This window comes from Prionailurus bengalensis, chromosome B1 (genome assembly GCF_016509475.1).
Source record: "Prionailurus bengalensis isolate Pbe53 chromosome B1, Fcat_Pben_1.1_paternal_pri, whole genome shotgun sequence".
Taxonomy (NCBI): domain Eukaryota; kingdom Metazoa; phylum Chordata; class Mammalia; order Carnivora; family Felidae; genus Prionailurus; species Prionailurus bengalensis.
The window spans coordinates 34,699,289-34,715,000 of record NC_057344.1 but is presented as its reverse complement, the minus strand read 5'-3'; the positions used below and the strand labels follow the sequence as shown (position 1 = coordinate 34,715,000).

Below are 15,712 nucleotides of genomic sequence, written 5' to 3'. Positions count from 1 at the left end.
CCACCATATTACAGAGGGTAATCTGTTTTGCTCAGTCTGATTTAATGGTTTCAATGTTAATCACACCTAAGAAATGCCTCCATAGCGACATCTAGAGTACTGTTTGCTATAGTTGGAGCCAGCGTGGGTACTGTGGTCTTGCTACATGGACGTGTAATTAATTGTCACACCTACGCAAGTGCCCAGGAAATCTGAAGGGATAACAAAGATGGGGGAAAGCCGAGCTTCTGCTTCACGGAGGCAAGGCTATACACAGGAAGAAATTATGAACAAGACCATTTATATTTACGTGCTAACTTCAGAAGACAAAATGTGAAGTGCATTTAGAGGAGATGTGGGATGAAGCCCAGAGGGCCCCTGGGAGATTCCTGTTTGGGGCTGAACAGCAGGAGCATTCAGACCATGGAGGTCCCAGATAAGTGAGGACACAGGCTTTAGGACCAGAGTGGGAACCACAGGATAATAATACTTCCATTTGACTAGGTCTCTGAGTTAAGGGTTTCATATACATGATTTCATTTGACGTTAGCCAGAATCCTGTTTTTTGTTTTTGTTTTTGTTTTTAATTGGGGGTCCCGAGGTCCAGAGAGGTTAAGGGATTCCTCAGGGGTCACACAGCTTGCCATCTGCCTCTTCCCAATCCTGCCCCCCCCCAACCATTTCCCCCCTTTGCTGGGCATAACGAAATCCACGTGTGTACGTGAAGGCGGAAGGAGGGAATAAATGTGTTCTTTGCCGAGAAATCCTATGGAACTCTGAAAATGGGCCATTTCCTCTCCTTCTCCCCGCCCCGGGTCTTCTTTTTCCTCTTCACCGTCCTTGTTAACTTCCACCGTTTTGTTTTCTCGCCCTCCCCTAGACACGAATGCAGAGTTTGAATCCAGATCCCAAAGCACAGTACACCAGCGTCTACGGAGCCCTCAAGAAAATCATTCGGACTGAAGGCTTCTGGAGGCCCCTGCGAGGCCTCAACGTGATGGTGATGGGTGCGGGGCCGGCCCACGCCTTGTATTTTGCCTGCTACGAAAACATGAAAAGGACTTTAAATGCCGTTTTCCACCACCAAGGAAACAGCCACCTAGCCAACGGTATTTTGAAAGCGTTTGTCTGGAAGTTAGAGAGCTCTCTCCTTCAACAGACCCTTCCCCAGGGCTCTCCTCCCTGTGACCCAGCAGCCTGACGCCTCATCTCCGCCATGCTTGCTTATGAATAAAGAACTCTAGAGTCGTGTGTGCGCACACACCCAGACACATGCACACACACACACACACACGCACACGCTTTTTCTGTTCCCCTCCTTCGCTTTCTAAAGCCTGGGGACAGTCGGTGACAGAGGTGTTTCAGTTTTCATTGTTGTGTGGGTTTTTCCATTTTGTTTTGGTTTTTTTTGTTTGTTTTGTTTTGGTGTTTTTTTTTTTTTTTTAAACACGCAAAAGCACTTAATGATCAGATCTAGGAAAAAAAAAAAAAACCCTGACTAGAAACAAAACTTTTCAATACTGGATTCCAAAAAAAAAAAAAAAAAAAAAAAAAAAGTTATCTGGACAGCTTCTTTGAGACTATTTAAAAAACTGGTTCAACAGGTCTCTACAACGTCAAGATCTAACTAAGCTTTAAAAGGTCAAGAAGTTTTATGGCTGACAAAGGATTTGCGGCAGCACAGGCGACCTTTCCCACCTTAAGCTTCTGGGGATTTGGGAATTTCACCCCCATTCTCTTCCGTTGGTCTCAGTGGCATCTCTGTGGAGGAGGAGTTTTCTTTTGTTGTTTTGAGGGCAAGAGGCGGGCGGGGGCTCGAGTTGGCATGGGGCTCCTACACAGCCGTGTTTTCCCGGGCCCAGCTCAGCGGCTCTTTTCACCTCTCCTGTGGGTTTGGCTTTTGTCGGGTTTCGTTTGGGTGGGGAAGGGGACTGCGGAGAGCAGCCTAAGGTGTACTTTAACAAAATTCGTGTTTCGACAGTGGACAGGTAGAGTGACCAGCGGCCAACCTTTCCCCTTCTCGTTTTGTTCTACTGAGAGTGCCCCATCAGCAAACCCTGGTAATAACAACCCCCCCCCCCCCCCGGCTGGTTTGCAGACATTCGTTTCGCTTTTTAAAAACGGGCCCCTGGTTGCATTTATTAAGACAGGCGCTGCGGGCCACGCTCTGATGCCGTCCCTGAGTCCGTGGCCTTGGGGTTCGACTTCTGCTGCAACTGCCTTGTGTAACGTTTAGTCCCTTGGTCACTGAGCCCCGTGGCGGTGGTTTGATGCAACACAGTTCTGCCCAGTGCTGTTACGGCTTCGCTGCGACGTATGCCGTGGTTGCATTTTGACCTTTCTGGTGGTGATCGTAAGTGTGGGCGGAGGGGGAAGGGGGCTGTGTATGCATTTCTGAAGCGTTATCCCGCTATTTCTCATTCCTCCCACCTTTGGGTGCTCGTCTTAATTGGCTGGGCAGTGGCACCTGCCTGGGGAGGAAACCCAGAGCCAAAAGCAAAGTTCCAGGCCCCAATCAGACTTGGGAAGTGCCTGGTTCTTGAAGCCAGGCCAGATGGGAGCCTCGGATGGGGTCTGTCGTCCCTGAGACAAATCCTAGCTTTGCCAACTAACCCTGGAAATCTGCCGCATGCAGATCTTCCTGATGCCTGCTTCCCCTGCCTGTTTTCTTGAAAGCACCCGGATTTGATTAAGGATTTTTTTTAAAAATGTCTTTTCTGACTTCTTCTCCCCTCTTAGCTGTGTACATAATACCATTCCGTTTGATTGCTCTGGCTCAAGGGCAGAGGGAGTTAGTCTGTAGACAAAGGTGAGGGACAGGGGAGCATTAAAAGCTGGACAGTTTTCTGCTGGAGAAAGCCACGAAGTGTGGTTTCCGGGTACCATCCAACATCGGCGGGTCTAGCCTTTCCGAGCATTGACTACAGATCTGCAAGATGAAAATGTGGGTACCTGTGCCTGTGTTACCTTCTCCCCATTTCCCCCAACAGTTCGATCGTCACTTTATGTCTTTAAGAGTCTGTGCTCACCTGGGTGGAGCTGGTTGTAGATTTTGCTTCTTAGAAAGCGGTGCAGGGTTCCATCTGATTTTAGGTTCCAGGAACTTCCTCAGAACACCCGGTCCCTGAGGGTAATTTTCTGGAGTTTGTTTTGCAGGGATAGCTGGGAGTATGGCCACCCTGCTCCACGATGCGGTAATGAATCCAGCAGAAGGTAATGCTTCATGGTCCCAGGGAATGGCAGAAGGGGATGTGCAAAGGGGCAGGAAAAAAAGGTGGTGGCGGGGACAGAAGGTCGGGCAAGGGGACTTCCAGCCTCCAGTCAGAATAAGTAGGAGAATTCTTTACCATGTTAGCAAAGGCCTTGAAAAGAGGCAAGCATTTGAGCTTATGGTGTTCCTCTTACACAGAGCTACTGGGACTGTGATCCATGGACCATGTTAGGAATGCCAATTCTAGTCCCATCTCAGACCTGCTAAATCCGAACCTCTGGGGGTATAGACAGAGTCTGTTTTTTCAATTTCTTAAGTTAAAAATTTTTGTTTGAGAGAGAGCGACAGAGCATGAGGTGGGGAGGAGGAGAGAGAGGGGGGGAGACACAGAATCTGAAGCAGGCTCCAGGCTGCTGCTCTGAGCTGTCAGCACGGAGCCCGACATGGGGCCCAAACCCACAAACCGTGAGATCATGACCTGAGCTGAAGTCAAGCCCTCAACCGACTGAGCCACCCAGGCGCCCCAGAGAATCTGTCTTAACGAGCTCCCTGGGCGATCCTTTTGCACTCCTCTAAAACCTGTGTGTACGGGTATGTGTGCACGTGCGCACAGGTGCATGTGGGCGCACACACGCACACACACACACACGCCCTCTGGCCCTTGTTAACCTTTATTAACCCTAGGCAAATTTAAGGGGAACCCGTCAAAGGCCATCATGCGGGCTTTGGTTCAATTTACTTTTTTAAAAGAGATTTGGAATTATTAGGGACACTTTGAAACGTAACACAAGTGTAGAGAGAAGAGTGTTAGGAACGACCACGTGCACATCACTCTACTTGTGAATTAACCTTTGGCCATCTCGTCTTAGCCAACTCCTCCCACATTATCTTTTTTTTTTTATTTTGAATTTTGGGAGCACTATAAAACTATGAAACAGTTGTCAGCTGTGGGGACTTGAGCCCTTAGCCGACTCGGGTCCACACAGCAAGGAGATTTGGGACCTGGTATTGGGCCACTTCTCAGCTGGGCTGTTCTCTGTGTGACATGTATGAGTCTCTCCACCTTTCCCCCCATCTGAAAATGGTCCCTCGCCAGAAGGGAAAAATCAGAGGTAAAATGTCAGCCTTTCACGTCTTGTGTTCCGAGTTTGTCTGTTTTTGTCTCTTAAGGTTGAAATTTCTTATTTGCTCTCTGCTGCCTCCCATGCCCGGGCAGACAGGGACTCCTTGTTCTGACCTTCAGGGACTTGATGGGTCAGACTGGGAGGTGGGCTTCTGTTTTTATGTGTTTAAAGCAGTGTGGACAGGGACCTGGTGAGTGACCGGTTAACTAGACCATGTCATCCCGGCAAGAATTTTGTTTCTACTTTTAAAGGAGGAACAAGTGAGGTTCAGCACCCTCTCTCCTCTTTGACATAATGGTTTAAGGACTTCATTTCTTTCAAAGTAAAGCCAGCACACTGTATGTGTTCATTTGGTGGTGCGTGGGGGGCTATTCAGACCCTTAGGCCTGAGGGACCACAGCTGGCCCTCATTGGCTTCATCCTTTGAACCAGCAGCTGCCCGGGTCTTCATTGGACTTTGTCATTGAATTTGGGCTGACATAATTCCAGTGTGTCTTCCAAGAGCGCTGTGACACACAGAAGCTAGAAACGCTGAGTCCGGACCACATACAGAGAATAAAGGACAGGATGCGGGAGCAGCCGGGAGGGAGGAGGGTGGAGAGACCGGGGGGCAGGATTCGGTTTTGTGGTGGGTGTGATGCTGGAGGCCCGCGGGCTCTGGGGGGATCAGATCAGTGAATCTAGTCTGAAGTGGCTGCCTCGTTTGGGGACCACCCTGAACAGGATTCAGGCGGGAGAAACCAGGCGCTGGGGCCTGGGGCCACCTTTGGAAACGGGGAGTGCCCGGAGCTGGCTCTGGGTCCTCAGGCTGGGGGCTGCGTGTGTGCTAGCTCTCCGTGACCTGTTACCAGTGTGTCTAAACTTGCTTGTTTCTCTTTATGGCCTGGCTTCCCATTTCACTGCGACCTGGGGTGGGGCCGATCCCAACCCATTGCCTGCCCGCGGCCCGACCACAGTCGTGAAGCAGCGCATGCAGATGTACAACTCGCCACACCGGTCGGCCCTCAGCTGCGTCTGGACGGTGTGGAGGACCGAGGGCTTGGGGGCCTTCTACCGGAGCTACACCACTCAGCTGACCATGAACATTCCCTTCCAGTCCATCCACTTCATCACCTACGAGTTCCTGCAGGAGCAAGTCAACCCTCACCGGGGCTACAACCCGCAGTCCCACATCATCTCAGGCGGGCTGGCCGGGGCCCTCGCCGCAGCCGCCACCACCCCCCTGGACGTGTGCAAGACCCTCCTCAACACGCAGGAGAACATGGCCCTCAACCTGGCCAACATCAGCGGCCGGCTGTCGGGCATGGCCAACGCCTTCCGGATGGTGTACCAGCTCAATGGCCTGCCCGGCTACTTCAAGGGCATGCAGGCCCGCGTCATCTACCAGATGCCCTCCACTGCCATTTCCTGGTCCGTCTATGAGTTCTTCAAGTACTTCCTCACCAAGCACAAGCTGGAGAATCGAACTCCATACTAAAGGAATGGGCTGTGGGCAGTGGTTCCAGAATCTTTTATTTTTAAAAGGCTTTCCCTGCCTGCCTCCGTTCCCTTGTCCTCGCACCGAGGTGATTTTGGCGGGGTGTTTGCAGGATGGACCCTCCGCTCCCCTGTTGCCTTAGAGGGAGGGGACAGCCGCTTACCGGAAGGCCGTCCGCAGGGACATCCGAGGTGGTAGGTGGGGAAAGACTGGAAGGGAAGCGAGAAATGGCTTTTTGTCTCCCTTCCTCTGGCAAGAATGTAGCTTTTCTGCCTCACTGTAGCAGTCTCCTGCCCTAGGCTCGCAGTTCGCACGAGAGGGGAGAAAATGTGCAGTGACTGAAAACATTAAAGAAAAAAAAGAGTTCTGTATATAAAAGTTCCAGCACACAGTATAAAATAGATGGATAATGTTTATCCTTTATTTTTCTACGTAGACGTTTTTGGATTTGTGTGTGTGCCTGTGCGTGTGTACAGATAGGTGTTACAGCTGGGACTATGAAGCTGTTTTTAAAAAAAATAGAGGGCTGAAGGCTTCCATCGGGTTAAGTTAAAAAGGCACCGAAGTGGTAAATTGCTGAATGCGGCCTAAAATTGTGCGGAGCCCCCCAGATGGAAGTTTCACTTGAATGTAAAATAATAAAGTTTATATTTTGAATTTCTCTTTTCATGGGGGAAAAAGGTACGTGGAAAATGAAATCATGAGCTATTACTTCCAGCTACTTTTTGTTTTTTTCTCCTTTTGTTCAGTCAGTCACCTTTGTGCTAAAAATTCCAGGACCAAAGATCTGGCCCTGGGGCACTTTGTCTTGCTGTATGCACGCACGCATGCGTATATAATGGTGGCACATATATAATGTGGCACGGTCACACTGGAGGACCGTGGTCCCCAGTAGGGTTAGGATGACTAGTCTTACGCCTACTGAGACCATTCCCTTCCTTGTGGTGAGTGACGGGGAACGCCTCTCTCTGGTCCAGCACTCGGTAGCTCTTGAAATGCCAACGTTTTACTTGTTGGGCGGGCAGCTGGGATAAATCCTACCCCATATTCCTGGGACTTCTTTCTGCTTCAGCCTTTAACTGGCACTTCAGATACTCTTGTCTGTGTGTGTGTTGGCTAAATCTGCTTCCTGGTGCCATTTTAGGGATTTTTAAAAACATTGCAAGTATGTCTATGGTATTTGTTCATCCCTCTGCCACCCTTAGTTCACCTGTCACAGAGCCTCTCACCTCACAGTGACAGAGGCCAGGCGCTCGGGCTGAACCCAGCTGCTGAAGTGAGGCCCGGACTCTAATGCACATGTCAAGATGCCTCTCTAGAACTATCTTCAGCCTCACTTAGTCTGCATCAGCTGAGAACTGGAGGCCTCACTGCCTTGTTTTCTGAAATGGTGCATCTGAGCCAGATTATCACTAAGAAAGTGCAACTTTGTTTCCTGCACCCACTGCCCTTTGCCAGCCCTCTCCAAGGGAAGAGGCAATTGCCTTGTAGAGCCCTTTAAAAAGGAGCAGGAGGCACGTGTATTTTCAGCCTTCACGCTGTTGCCCCTCACCTTCCGCACGGTCGATGTAGTGCATCTCGCTCCCTGAGGCTCAGACCCAGGCCCCTTTGGAGGCTCTTATTCCTGCCAAGAAGTCAGGGACAGTTTTCCTCTGGAGACGCTGCACACTGCCTCCAGGGGTAATTTTGAGGTCAGGGATAGGGGAGTGCCCTGTCAGGGAGCTCCCACTTGTGCCCCATGAACAGGACCGTGTTCCCGGCCTGGGAGGGCTCCGCTGCTGACCTGTCCACTTTGGAGTTAGCCGCCCCCCCCCCCCCACACACACACCAGTTGGAAACCAGCTGCAGCAAGCCTGTGCCCCACTGTGGGTGCAAAAAGCCCACGGAGACCACGGTGCTGTGGGAAGTGTTCACATCCTCTGTGAACATGCTGTGCATTACTGTTAAGTTCTGCAAAAGGAAGAAAACTAGAGAGAATTCTAAATTATCCAACCACTTTTTGTCCACGTAAGATAGGCTGCAAAATATTCTTTAATCTCTTGCAGGATTTTGTTTTCGATGTTATTCAGAAAAGAAACTGTTCCCCTCACTAGGAGATCTCCTTGGGATGCAAGGAGAGGCAGGAAGGGAGTTTGAGCGCTCTGGGGGCTGAGCTGGAAAGTCGGCCTGTGGCTGTCCTCTCACCGTACACGTGGATTGACTAGGAGATGGTGCCTTCCCCACTGTGTCTTTGTGAGGCTGGATAAGCCATGTTTCTGAGTTTTGAAGGTTGTGAAGCACTAAACAAATATAAGTGGGCTGCGTTTTGCGGGAACTGACTTTCCTCCTTGCCCTGGGCTCCAGAGTTTGTATTGTTGCCCCGTGCAGACTGTGACTTTGACATTGAGAAGTAAATAGGAAAATGTTCTTGCTGCACCCCAGTGACGACCACCTTCGCGTGATCACGGCATGTGCTTGGACATTGTACTCAGGCAATGCCACTTGAGTACAGTGCTCGATAACTGTGCGTGCACACGGGTGTGAACGCTAAAGCCCAGACCGTGACTTGCGATGCAATCATTTGTAGACCAGAGCATTATCTTAGAATTAAAAAGTTGATTCTTTTCAGATGCTATAAAGCTTCAATCCAGGACTACGTCTTCTTACCTTTGGATCGAATCTAGCGACTGACTGGCCTACATCCTTCTGTGTGTCTTCTGTTTCTGTTTTTTTTTTTTTTTTTTTTTTTTTTAACGATGATGCCTTACTCCAAGCCCTGTCCTCCAACGTCCGTCCCCCTAACGCTGCATCTCCAACCCATTGTTATGCTAGGAAGGTTTTATTTAGCTTCACTTAAGGATGGTCGTGTCTGTTGAGGGCGAAGGTACTGCTGCTTCTGACCATGTGTGAGAGTGAGCAGGTGTCGTTTCCTAAATGCCTGAAGGAAATAGCAGAGTTTCTGCCGGCACGTGTTGCCAGCTCCTCGGAGCAGGGACAAATGTACGTTCATGCGTGGGGATATTTCGGGCTTGCTGCTACGGTGGTGACACTGGAGCTAGAGAAAATAAAAGTCTTGATCTTTGAAGTGTTGTGGGCTCTGTGGTGGGAATATTGAAAAAAGAGGAGAATGGACGGAGAGAAGGAGCCTAATCCATGGGGCTGGTGCCTTGTCCAGCCCCGCTCATTAAAAACCGGACCCGTGGCTGTGAGAGAAAGTGCCATTTCCGCTCGCTTAGAAATGGAAGCAGATCGGGGGCGCTGGGTGGCTCAGTCGGTTAAACGTCCAACTTCAGCTCAGGTCATGATCTCGCTGCTTGTGGGTTCAAGCCCCACGTCAGGCTCTTGTGCTGACAGCTCAGATCCTGGAGCCTGCTTTGGATCTTGGGTCTCTTTCTCAAAAATAAATAAACATCGCAATAGAAGAGAAATGCAAACAGATTACCATGTTGGCTGGCCCAGGGATGGTCACATTATGATGTCGGGGCCAGGGCGAAGAGCTGCCTCTGGCTTTGCTCTCCATGCTGGAGAGGGTGGCAGTTTTCTTTCCTGGTGTGGGAGTGTGAGGGTGACAGGCTGCAAGAACATGGTATGCACCGCCTTGGTACCTGGCATGTGCCTATTTCTCTCTCTGCCCTTGTACCTGGTATGTGTGTGTCTCTCTTTGTCTCTCTCTCTCAGCCCAGGTACCTGATACATGCACCTCCCCACCTCCCGTCTTCCTGGAACACCCAAAAGTGACCAGAATCCACACGTAGTTCCTACACATCATAGGTTAAGCCGGAGAACTAAACCCTTTCTGGAGGTAGGAGAGGGTGGAGAGAGGTCTCAGACCCCTTTGAAAAGCCAGGGACGCGTCTTGACTGTTCACACGGTTTCAAGGTCAAGGAACCTACTCGCAGCCTCACCACCGAAGGCCTTGGCGAGGGAGGAGAGTCCCAACTGAGGGCAGGCCTGAGAACCAGCCATGGCCAAGGGTGCGGGAGCTGGGAAGAGGGGCCACAGGGCGCAGAAGGCGTGAGATAAACTTGCAGCTGTGTAATCTTACCGAAGGCCAACTCGAAGTTCACCCGTGGCTGGTGGGTGATTGTACTCCGCTGGGATGGGGGGCAGGTATGGCCGGTATGCGTTTGCAGCTCATGCAGATCCATTCGGCAGACAATCCTATCCCTGCCCCCACGACATCCATCTGCCGCCAGTCTGCAGTGTGTCCCTCGAGCAGGGCACCGTGCCTGGTGCTGTGGGGAAAATAGCCAAGCGTGAGATGTGGCTTCCGCCCTCTCCGGCCTGAGCTCATAGAATAGAAGGGAAGACGTGGAAGTAAAACAGAAACGAGATGCCGTTAGACCAGACTCCACGACCGCGGCTTACTTGAGCCTCTTACTCACGGCTGTGTCCCCACCAGTGACGTACAGTGCGTTTCTTCCCAGCTTCGCCTTCGGTACTGGCACATTGCTAGCTTGAAATCGGCAATGGTAGGAATGTTTAGCCACAGAAATAGGCAAATGCTATGAATCAGGGCTTTTTCTTCCCAGCCCACCACAGCTGGCACGCAGCTCTTGGCACGTGGCAGGTGTTTTAGTAAACGTGTGCCGAGAGAAGGGAAGGAGATAAACTTGTCATGCTCAGCCTGCGTGCCTTCTAGTGCTGGCCCCCTCGGTTCCTCCTGTGGCAGAGGCCGTCTTCACCACTCAGGAGTCCTCTCCAGCACCTCCACGCTCCTCACACTCCAGCCCAAGAAAAGCCACGAAGGGAAGGGGGTTCCCTTTCCTGCTGGGCCTATGTCTCCTTTCCGTCTGAGTTCCCGTGGCCTCCAGTTGGTCAGCTGCCCCTTCCGGGAGAGACGCCAGTACTACCCACAAGAGGGACCTTAATGAACAAACAGAGAAGAATGTCGCAAGCCCAGAGTTGTACAAGAGAGAGACACAACCTCTGGGAGCAGGGAGTGCTAGTACTGCTCGCAGGGAAATGAGTTGTCTTCAGTCGATTGCAGAATGCGGTGAGTGGCTTAAGAATCATGAGGACAAGTAGGGAAAACAGCTGAGTTTGCAGCCATCTGAGCATTGTGCAGGGTGCCCTAGTGGTAAATTGCAAATAGGTGCTTTGACTGCCGTCAGCTTTGACCTTTCGTCAGTAGGTAACGGGGAGCCACGAAGGGTCTTGGAGCAGAGGACACCGTGAGCTCGGCTCTAGGAAGAGTCATCTGGAGGAAGTAGAGAGGATGGAGTGGAGAAGGAATACTGGGGAGGCCAGGAGACGGTCGCTTTGGTGCCACCGTGAAATTGCCCAGAAGAGGGATAGTGAAGGGAAGAGGCAAGGGCGACTGGGACAGAGTGTGCGCAGCTGATGAGAGGGTAAGTGTGGAATCAGCGGGGCTTGGGAGGTGCATGACTGTAGGGCAAGATGAGAACGAGGACTTGCTGTCTGAGAGCAGGGGTGGTGTCGAGAGGGAGAACTGGCTGGGAGAAATATCAGGTGGTGGCCGAGCTGGTGCCTTGTCTCAACATCCATCCGGCTCTCCTAGTCCTGGTTCTCCTTGGGCATGCGCGAGCCCATGGCTCCGAGCTCTTGGCTAACAGCTGCTTCTTTGGCTTCCCTCTCTTGGCTTCTGTTTCCCTGCCTTCCTCCCGGCCACCCACCTTTACTACCATCTCTGGTTCTGTTGAACTTAAGAATAGGCTCCCCAACATATGCCAGTGTCCGATTTAGCTTCCTGTGTAAAGGAATAAAGAGAAACGGGATAGGATAGCAGGATGGATGTTTGAGATCCTGAACAGGTCAGTGTTTCCAGAACTTTCTTCTCATTGGAATGTCCTCCTCCCTCTCCTGCTTCTTCCCCACTTCCCTTCTCTGCCCGTCCAAGTCCTATCTTTAAGGTGCCCTGAAGATGGCACTTACTACCCCATTGCGGTCCATCCTGATTCTTGTATCAAATGTGATCTCTCTCTTTGTCATCAGCACCTGGCCTAGAGCGCTGGGGCCTACCTCACTTTGCACTTTGCACTTTTGTTACCGTCTGTCCGGAATGGGTGCCCCATGAGAACTGAGACTGCTGTTCATTCACTCTTGTCTCCATAGCCCCCCAAACTAACATTTCCCCCATTCTGCATAAGAGCAACCATCGTTGTTAATTGTATTTAGCAAGCTTCTGAAGTCCTGTTGCGTTTGGAAGGCCTGTGGGACATCGGAGGTGGAGATACCTACCCAGAATTAATTACAGTGCTCAGGAGAAAAACTGGAACCCGGGCTAAGGATTCGACCATTACCTGAAGGGGTATGATGGCTGAAGAAGCCATGCACACAGATGAGAGCCCGGAGAGAGAACAAGAACCTTGTGGAATGCTCATATTTAATGATGAGAGAAATAGGGGCACCTGGGTGGCTCCATTGGTTGAGCGTCCGACTTTGGTTCAGGTCATGATCTCACGGTTTGGGAGTTTGAGCCCCACATCATGCTCACTGCTGTCAGCACAGGGCCCATTTTAGATCCTCTGTCCCTCCCCCGTCTCTGCCCCTCCCCGGCTTGCACTCTTTTTCTCAAAAATAAAACATTAAAAAAAAATAAATGTAATCATGAGAGAAATAGGAACTGGGAGACACTGGAGTGGTCAGAACATGATGAAGGTTGCCAAGAGGTGAGGCTTCCACGACGGGGGAGGGGTCATCGGTTCTACCTGCTTCTTTGTAATGTAAAAATAGCTGAAGCCATTTTTAAAAATTCCCAGATTTTTCTCCTTGCTCTTGTCCTCTTTGTCCTTGGTTTGTTTTCCACTCCTTACTTTTGCCTTTTCTGGTTCCCTTCTAAACCCCACCTTTGCAGTTCAGCTGCTTTCCCTCCCACCGCCGTTCCTAATGTATCTGACATAATATTCCAGTAGCCATGGGGCACCTGGGTGGCTCAGTCAGCTGAGCATCCGACTTCAGCTCCAGTCATGATCTCATATCATGAGTTCGAGCCTCGAGTCAGTTTGTACTGACAGCTCAGAGCCTGGAGGCTGCATCGTATTCTGTGTCTCCCTCTCTCTCTGCCCCTCCCCAACTCATGCTTTGTCTCCATCTCTCAAAAATGAGTAAATGTAAAAAAAAAAAAAAAAATTCCAGTAGCCTCCCAAGGTGATAAGCAGAGAAGGACTTCTCTTCTGCACTTCCCAGGATTATTCATGAAAGTCAAAAGCTGGAAACAAACTGGATATCTATCTATCAAGAAGTTAAATGATTTGCAGAACATTCGGGCTATCCTAGTAGTTTAGTGGGAAGGAAGGAAAATTCATGAAGGGTCTCCAGCCAGACACTTAAAATTCGGACCCCCAGTATGTGTATACAATTTGAGAATAATTCCAAGCTTACTTTTCTAGCCTTGCCTCCTAAAAGTAGTATTATTTGGGGGAACATGTGTGCTTTCTTTGGTGAACATGTGGATATGAGGTGACACTTGAGAATTCCAGGTTTCTGTTGACAAAGCTTCGTAAGGAAGCTCTTTGCTTATGTTCTTATTTACCCGTGGCAGTCATGACCTTGTATTTTCCATTGTTGGTGGGGAACCTGGGGGGAACCATGGGCTAAGAGAACACACGTGCCATGGTAGGAGGGACAGCCCAGCCTGTGTTCACTGTTTACTGAAACTCCTCTATGCGAAGAAAAAATATAAATCCAGATGATACTGGCAGTGTTTTTTGTCCTTGACCCATGGCCATTGAAGCCTGTCATTGCTTTCGAGTCCTCATGAATTTCTGTTGTTGTGAAGGACTCACAGCTGAAAGCTCTTCCTGAATGAAGCAGAACGTAGCCGAAGCTTCATGAGGCCCAGAGCCACAGAGGGAGGCACCGTGGATATCTGGGTTCCTCATTATTGTCATACTGGCCCTTGTGGTGGCTGCCTTTAAGGGAAGAGGTAGCTTAAGAAGAAGAAATGAAGAGTAATACTGTGAACATATGCTCTCATCTGTCTATGGATTTGTGGAAGTGGATTCTGGCTTTCTGCTGAATAGTGAGAATATTTTCTTGGTGGATGCCTTTAGCTTAGGTTGGCAGGCGACAAATATTATCCCAAGATTCATATTCTGAGCTTAATGTAACCACGTGAGTGAAATATTTCGGCAAATTCTCTCCCTTTCCCTAATTGTAACTGTGTAATATTTGTAATAAAATAATGTGCAAACTTTACTGAAAAACCCATAATGCCCTAATTTTGTGTAGCACTGGGCTTCACGAGGTTTTAAGGAGTACCGCTTTATGGTACGTGCTTCCAATCATGAGAGTCCCAGGCAACAAAAATACCCAAGGATTGAAGGCAATGTCCTTTTTGTTCAATTACCTTGGGCCCAAGACTGAAAAAACATCACCAGCCTAAAAGCTGGTAAGACCCAAGTGCCAACAGCTTCCTTTGGTACTTGCTTATGTTCTAGCATTTCCAATGATCCTATTCATGGTTTAGTTTACGTCCATAATAGTGAAACTTTATGGTCAATTCACAATCTCCAGGCAGTTGTATGTGTATGACCTCATCTCTTAATCTGGTTAAATTATACATTAAGGGGTTCATGGTTCATGGTACTGAAACAGCAATCATACTGAGAGGAGCAGCCAGGAAAAAAGAATGTTCTAGATGGAAAGACTATACCAGACCCTGAGCCCATTATTTGCATGGTAGAAAAACTTCCTTCACACAGAATGGAGGCTGAGGTTCTAAGCCTCATGGTGGTGTTCCAATGAGGGAGGGTTGCCAAGAGCACTCATATGCAAATGTTCTTAGAGTCTTACCGTCATGCTTCATCTGATCCAGCTTCCTATTTTGAAGAGATTACTTTTTGCTGGTATGACTTAGATCAAAACCTTTGTGTTTATGAAGCTGTCTTGAGTTTCCACCTTGGCCTCTAGAACTCTTTTGTTTTTAAGATCAGCAAGTTAGAAAAAACATATGTGAAAAGCATACAATTATCTTGTAGTGAATGCTAATACGCGGTTAATTTTATTTGTTGCTATAATGAAGTAATTTATTTGGTCTGGTGCATTTTAACCATTGCGCACACAGTAGATGGGTCAGCATGTGTAAAGGCCTGGACACCAGTCCTGCAGGTCGCTGACTGGTTGGGCAATCTTGAGGGGCTTTGGGCAAATCATTTAATCTCTCCGGTCTACAGTTTCCTCATCTGCAAAATGAAAGGGTTGGGCCAGATGTCCTGTAATAGTTCCTTAAGCTGCAACAGCTTATATTCATATCATATAGGCTCTAAGCAGTCTCTAAGTCTGTAATTAAAGTATGATTACATGCTTTTTATATGAGATTGGAAAGAGGATCTTCACCGACCTTTTAGCCCACCTGCCACAAAGAATCATTCATTATCATTTTTCTTTACCACCATTTGCTTCTCATTTCCTGTACAAATAAAATACAGAAATCCAGGAACTTGGTGTCGGAAAAGGATGGATGTAAGTGTACTTTGCATCCTTCTCTTTCATATGCTTTCTTTTTTTTTTTTTAATTTTTTTTTTCAACGTTTATTTATTTTTGGGACAGAGAGAGACAGAGCATGAACGGGGGAGGGGCAGAGAGAGGGAGACACAGAATCGGAAACAGGCTCCAGGCTCTGAGCCATCAGCCCAGAGCCCGACGCGGGGCTCGAACTCGGACCGCGAGATCGTGACCTGGCTGAAGTTGGACGCTTAACTGACTGCGCCACCCAGGCGCCCCTTTCATATGCTTTCAATGGCTACATCTCTGGACAACTGGAATTAAATAATTTAATTGCCTATATGTCTACCTAAATTCTGAGGACCAGTTGCTGTGTGTTGAACTCTCAGCACAATGCTTGAAACAAAATAGGTCATAATGTATCAAGCGCCTGCAGCTTGGGGAATGTAATAGTAGTAATACCCTTGTTTTCACCTAGTGTATGACTAGGAAGGCACCATGTGGGTTTTCTGTGGCTTCTTTTTTATTGCAGA

At 49.2% G+C, this 15,712-nt stretch overlaps 1 protein-coding gene across 5 annotated transcripts in view; it reads left to right on the top strand.

Annotated features, from left to right (window-relative positions):
- Positions 1 to 6,448, top strand: part of SLC25A37 (solute carrier family 25 member 37) — a 40,165-nt gene extending 33,717 nt beyond the window's left edge. For 3 of the 5 annotated variants that reach the window (XM_043561458.1, XM_043561479.1, XM_043561470.1), the window contains 3 exons: positions 860 to 1,088; positions 3,136 to 3,192; positions 5,271 to 6,448. In XM_043561458.1, the coding sequence (XP_043417393.1) occupies positions 860 to 1,088; positions 3,136 to 3,192; positions 5,271 to 5,791 (807 nt within the window). In that variant the 3' untranslated portion in view covers positions 5,792 to 6,448. Of the gene's footprint in view, positions 1 to 859; positions 2,924 to 3,135; positions 3,193 to 5,270 lie in introns of those variants that run through there. The other 2 variants (XM_043561491.1, XM_043561486.1) reach the window with 2 other exon arrangements.
- Positions 6,449 to 15,712: the final 9,264 nt, after the last annotated feature.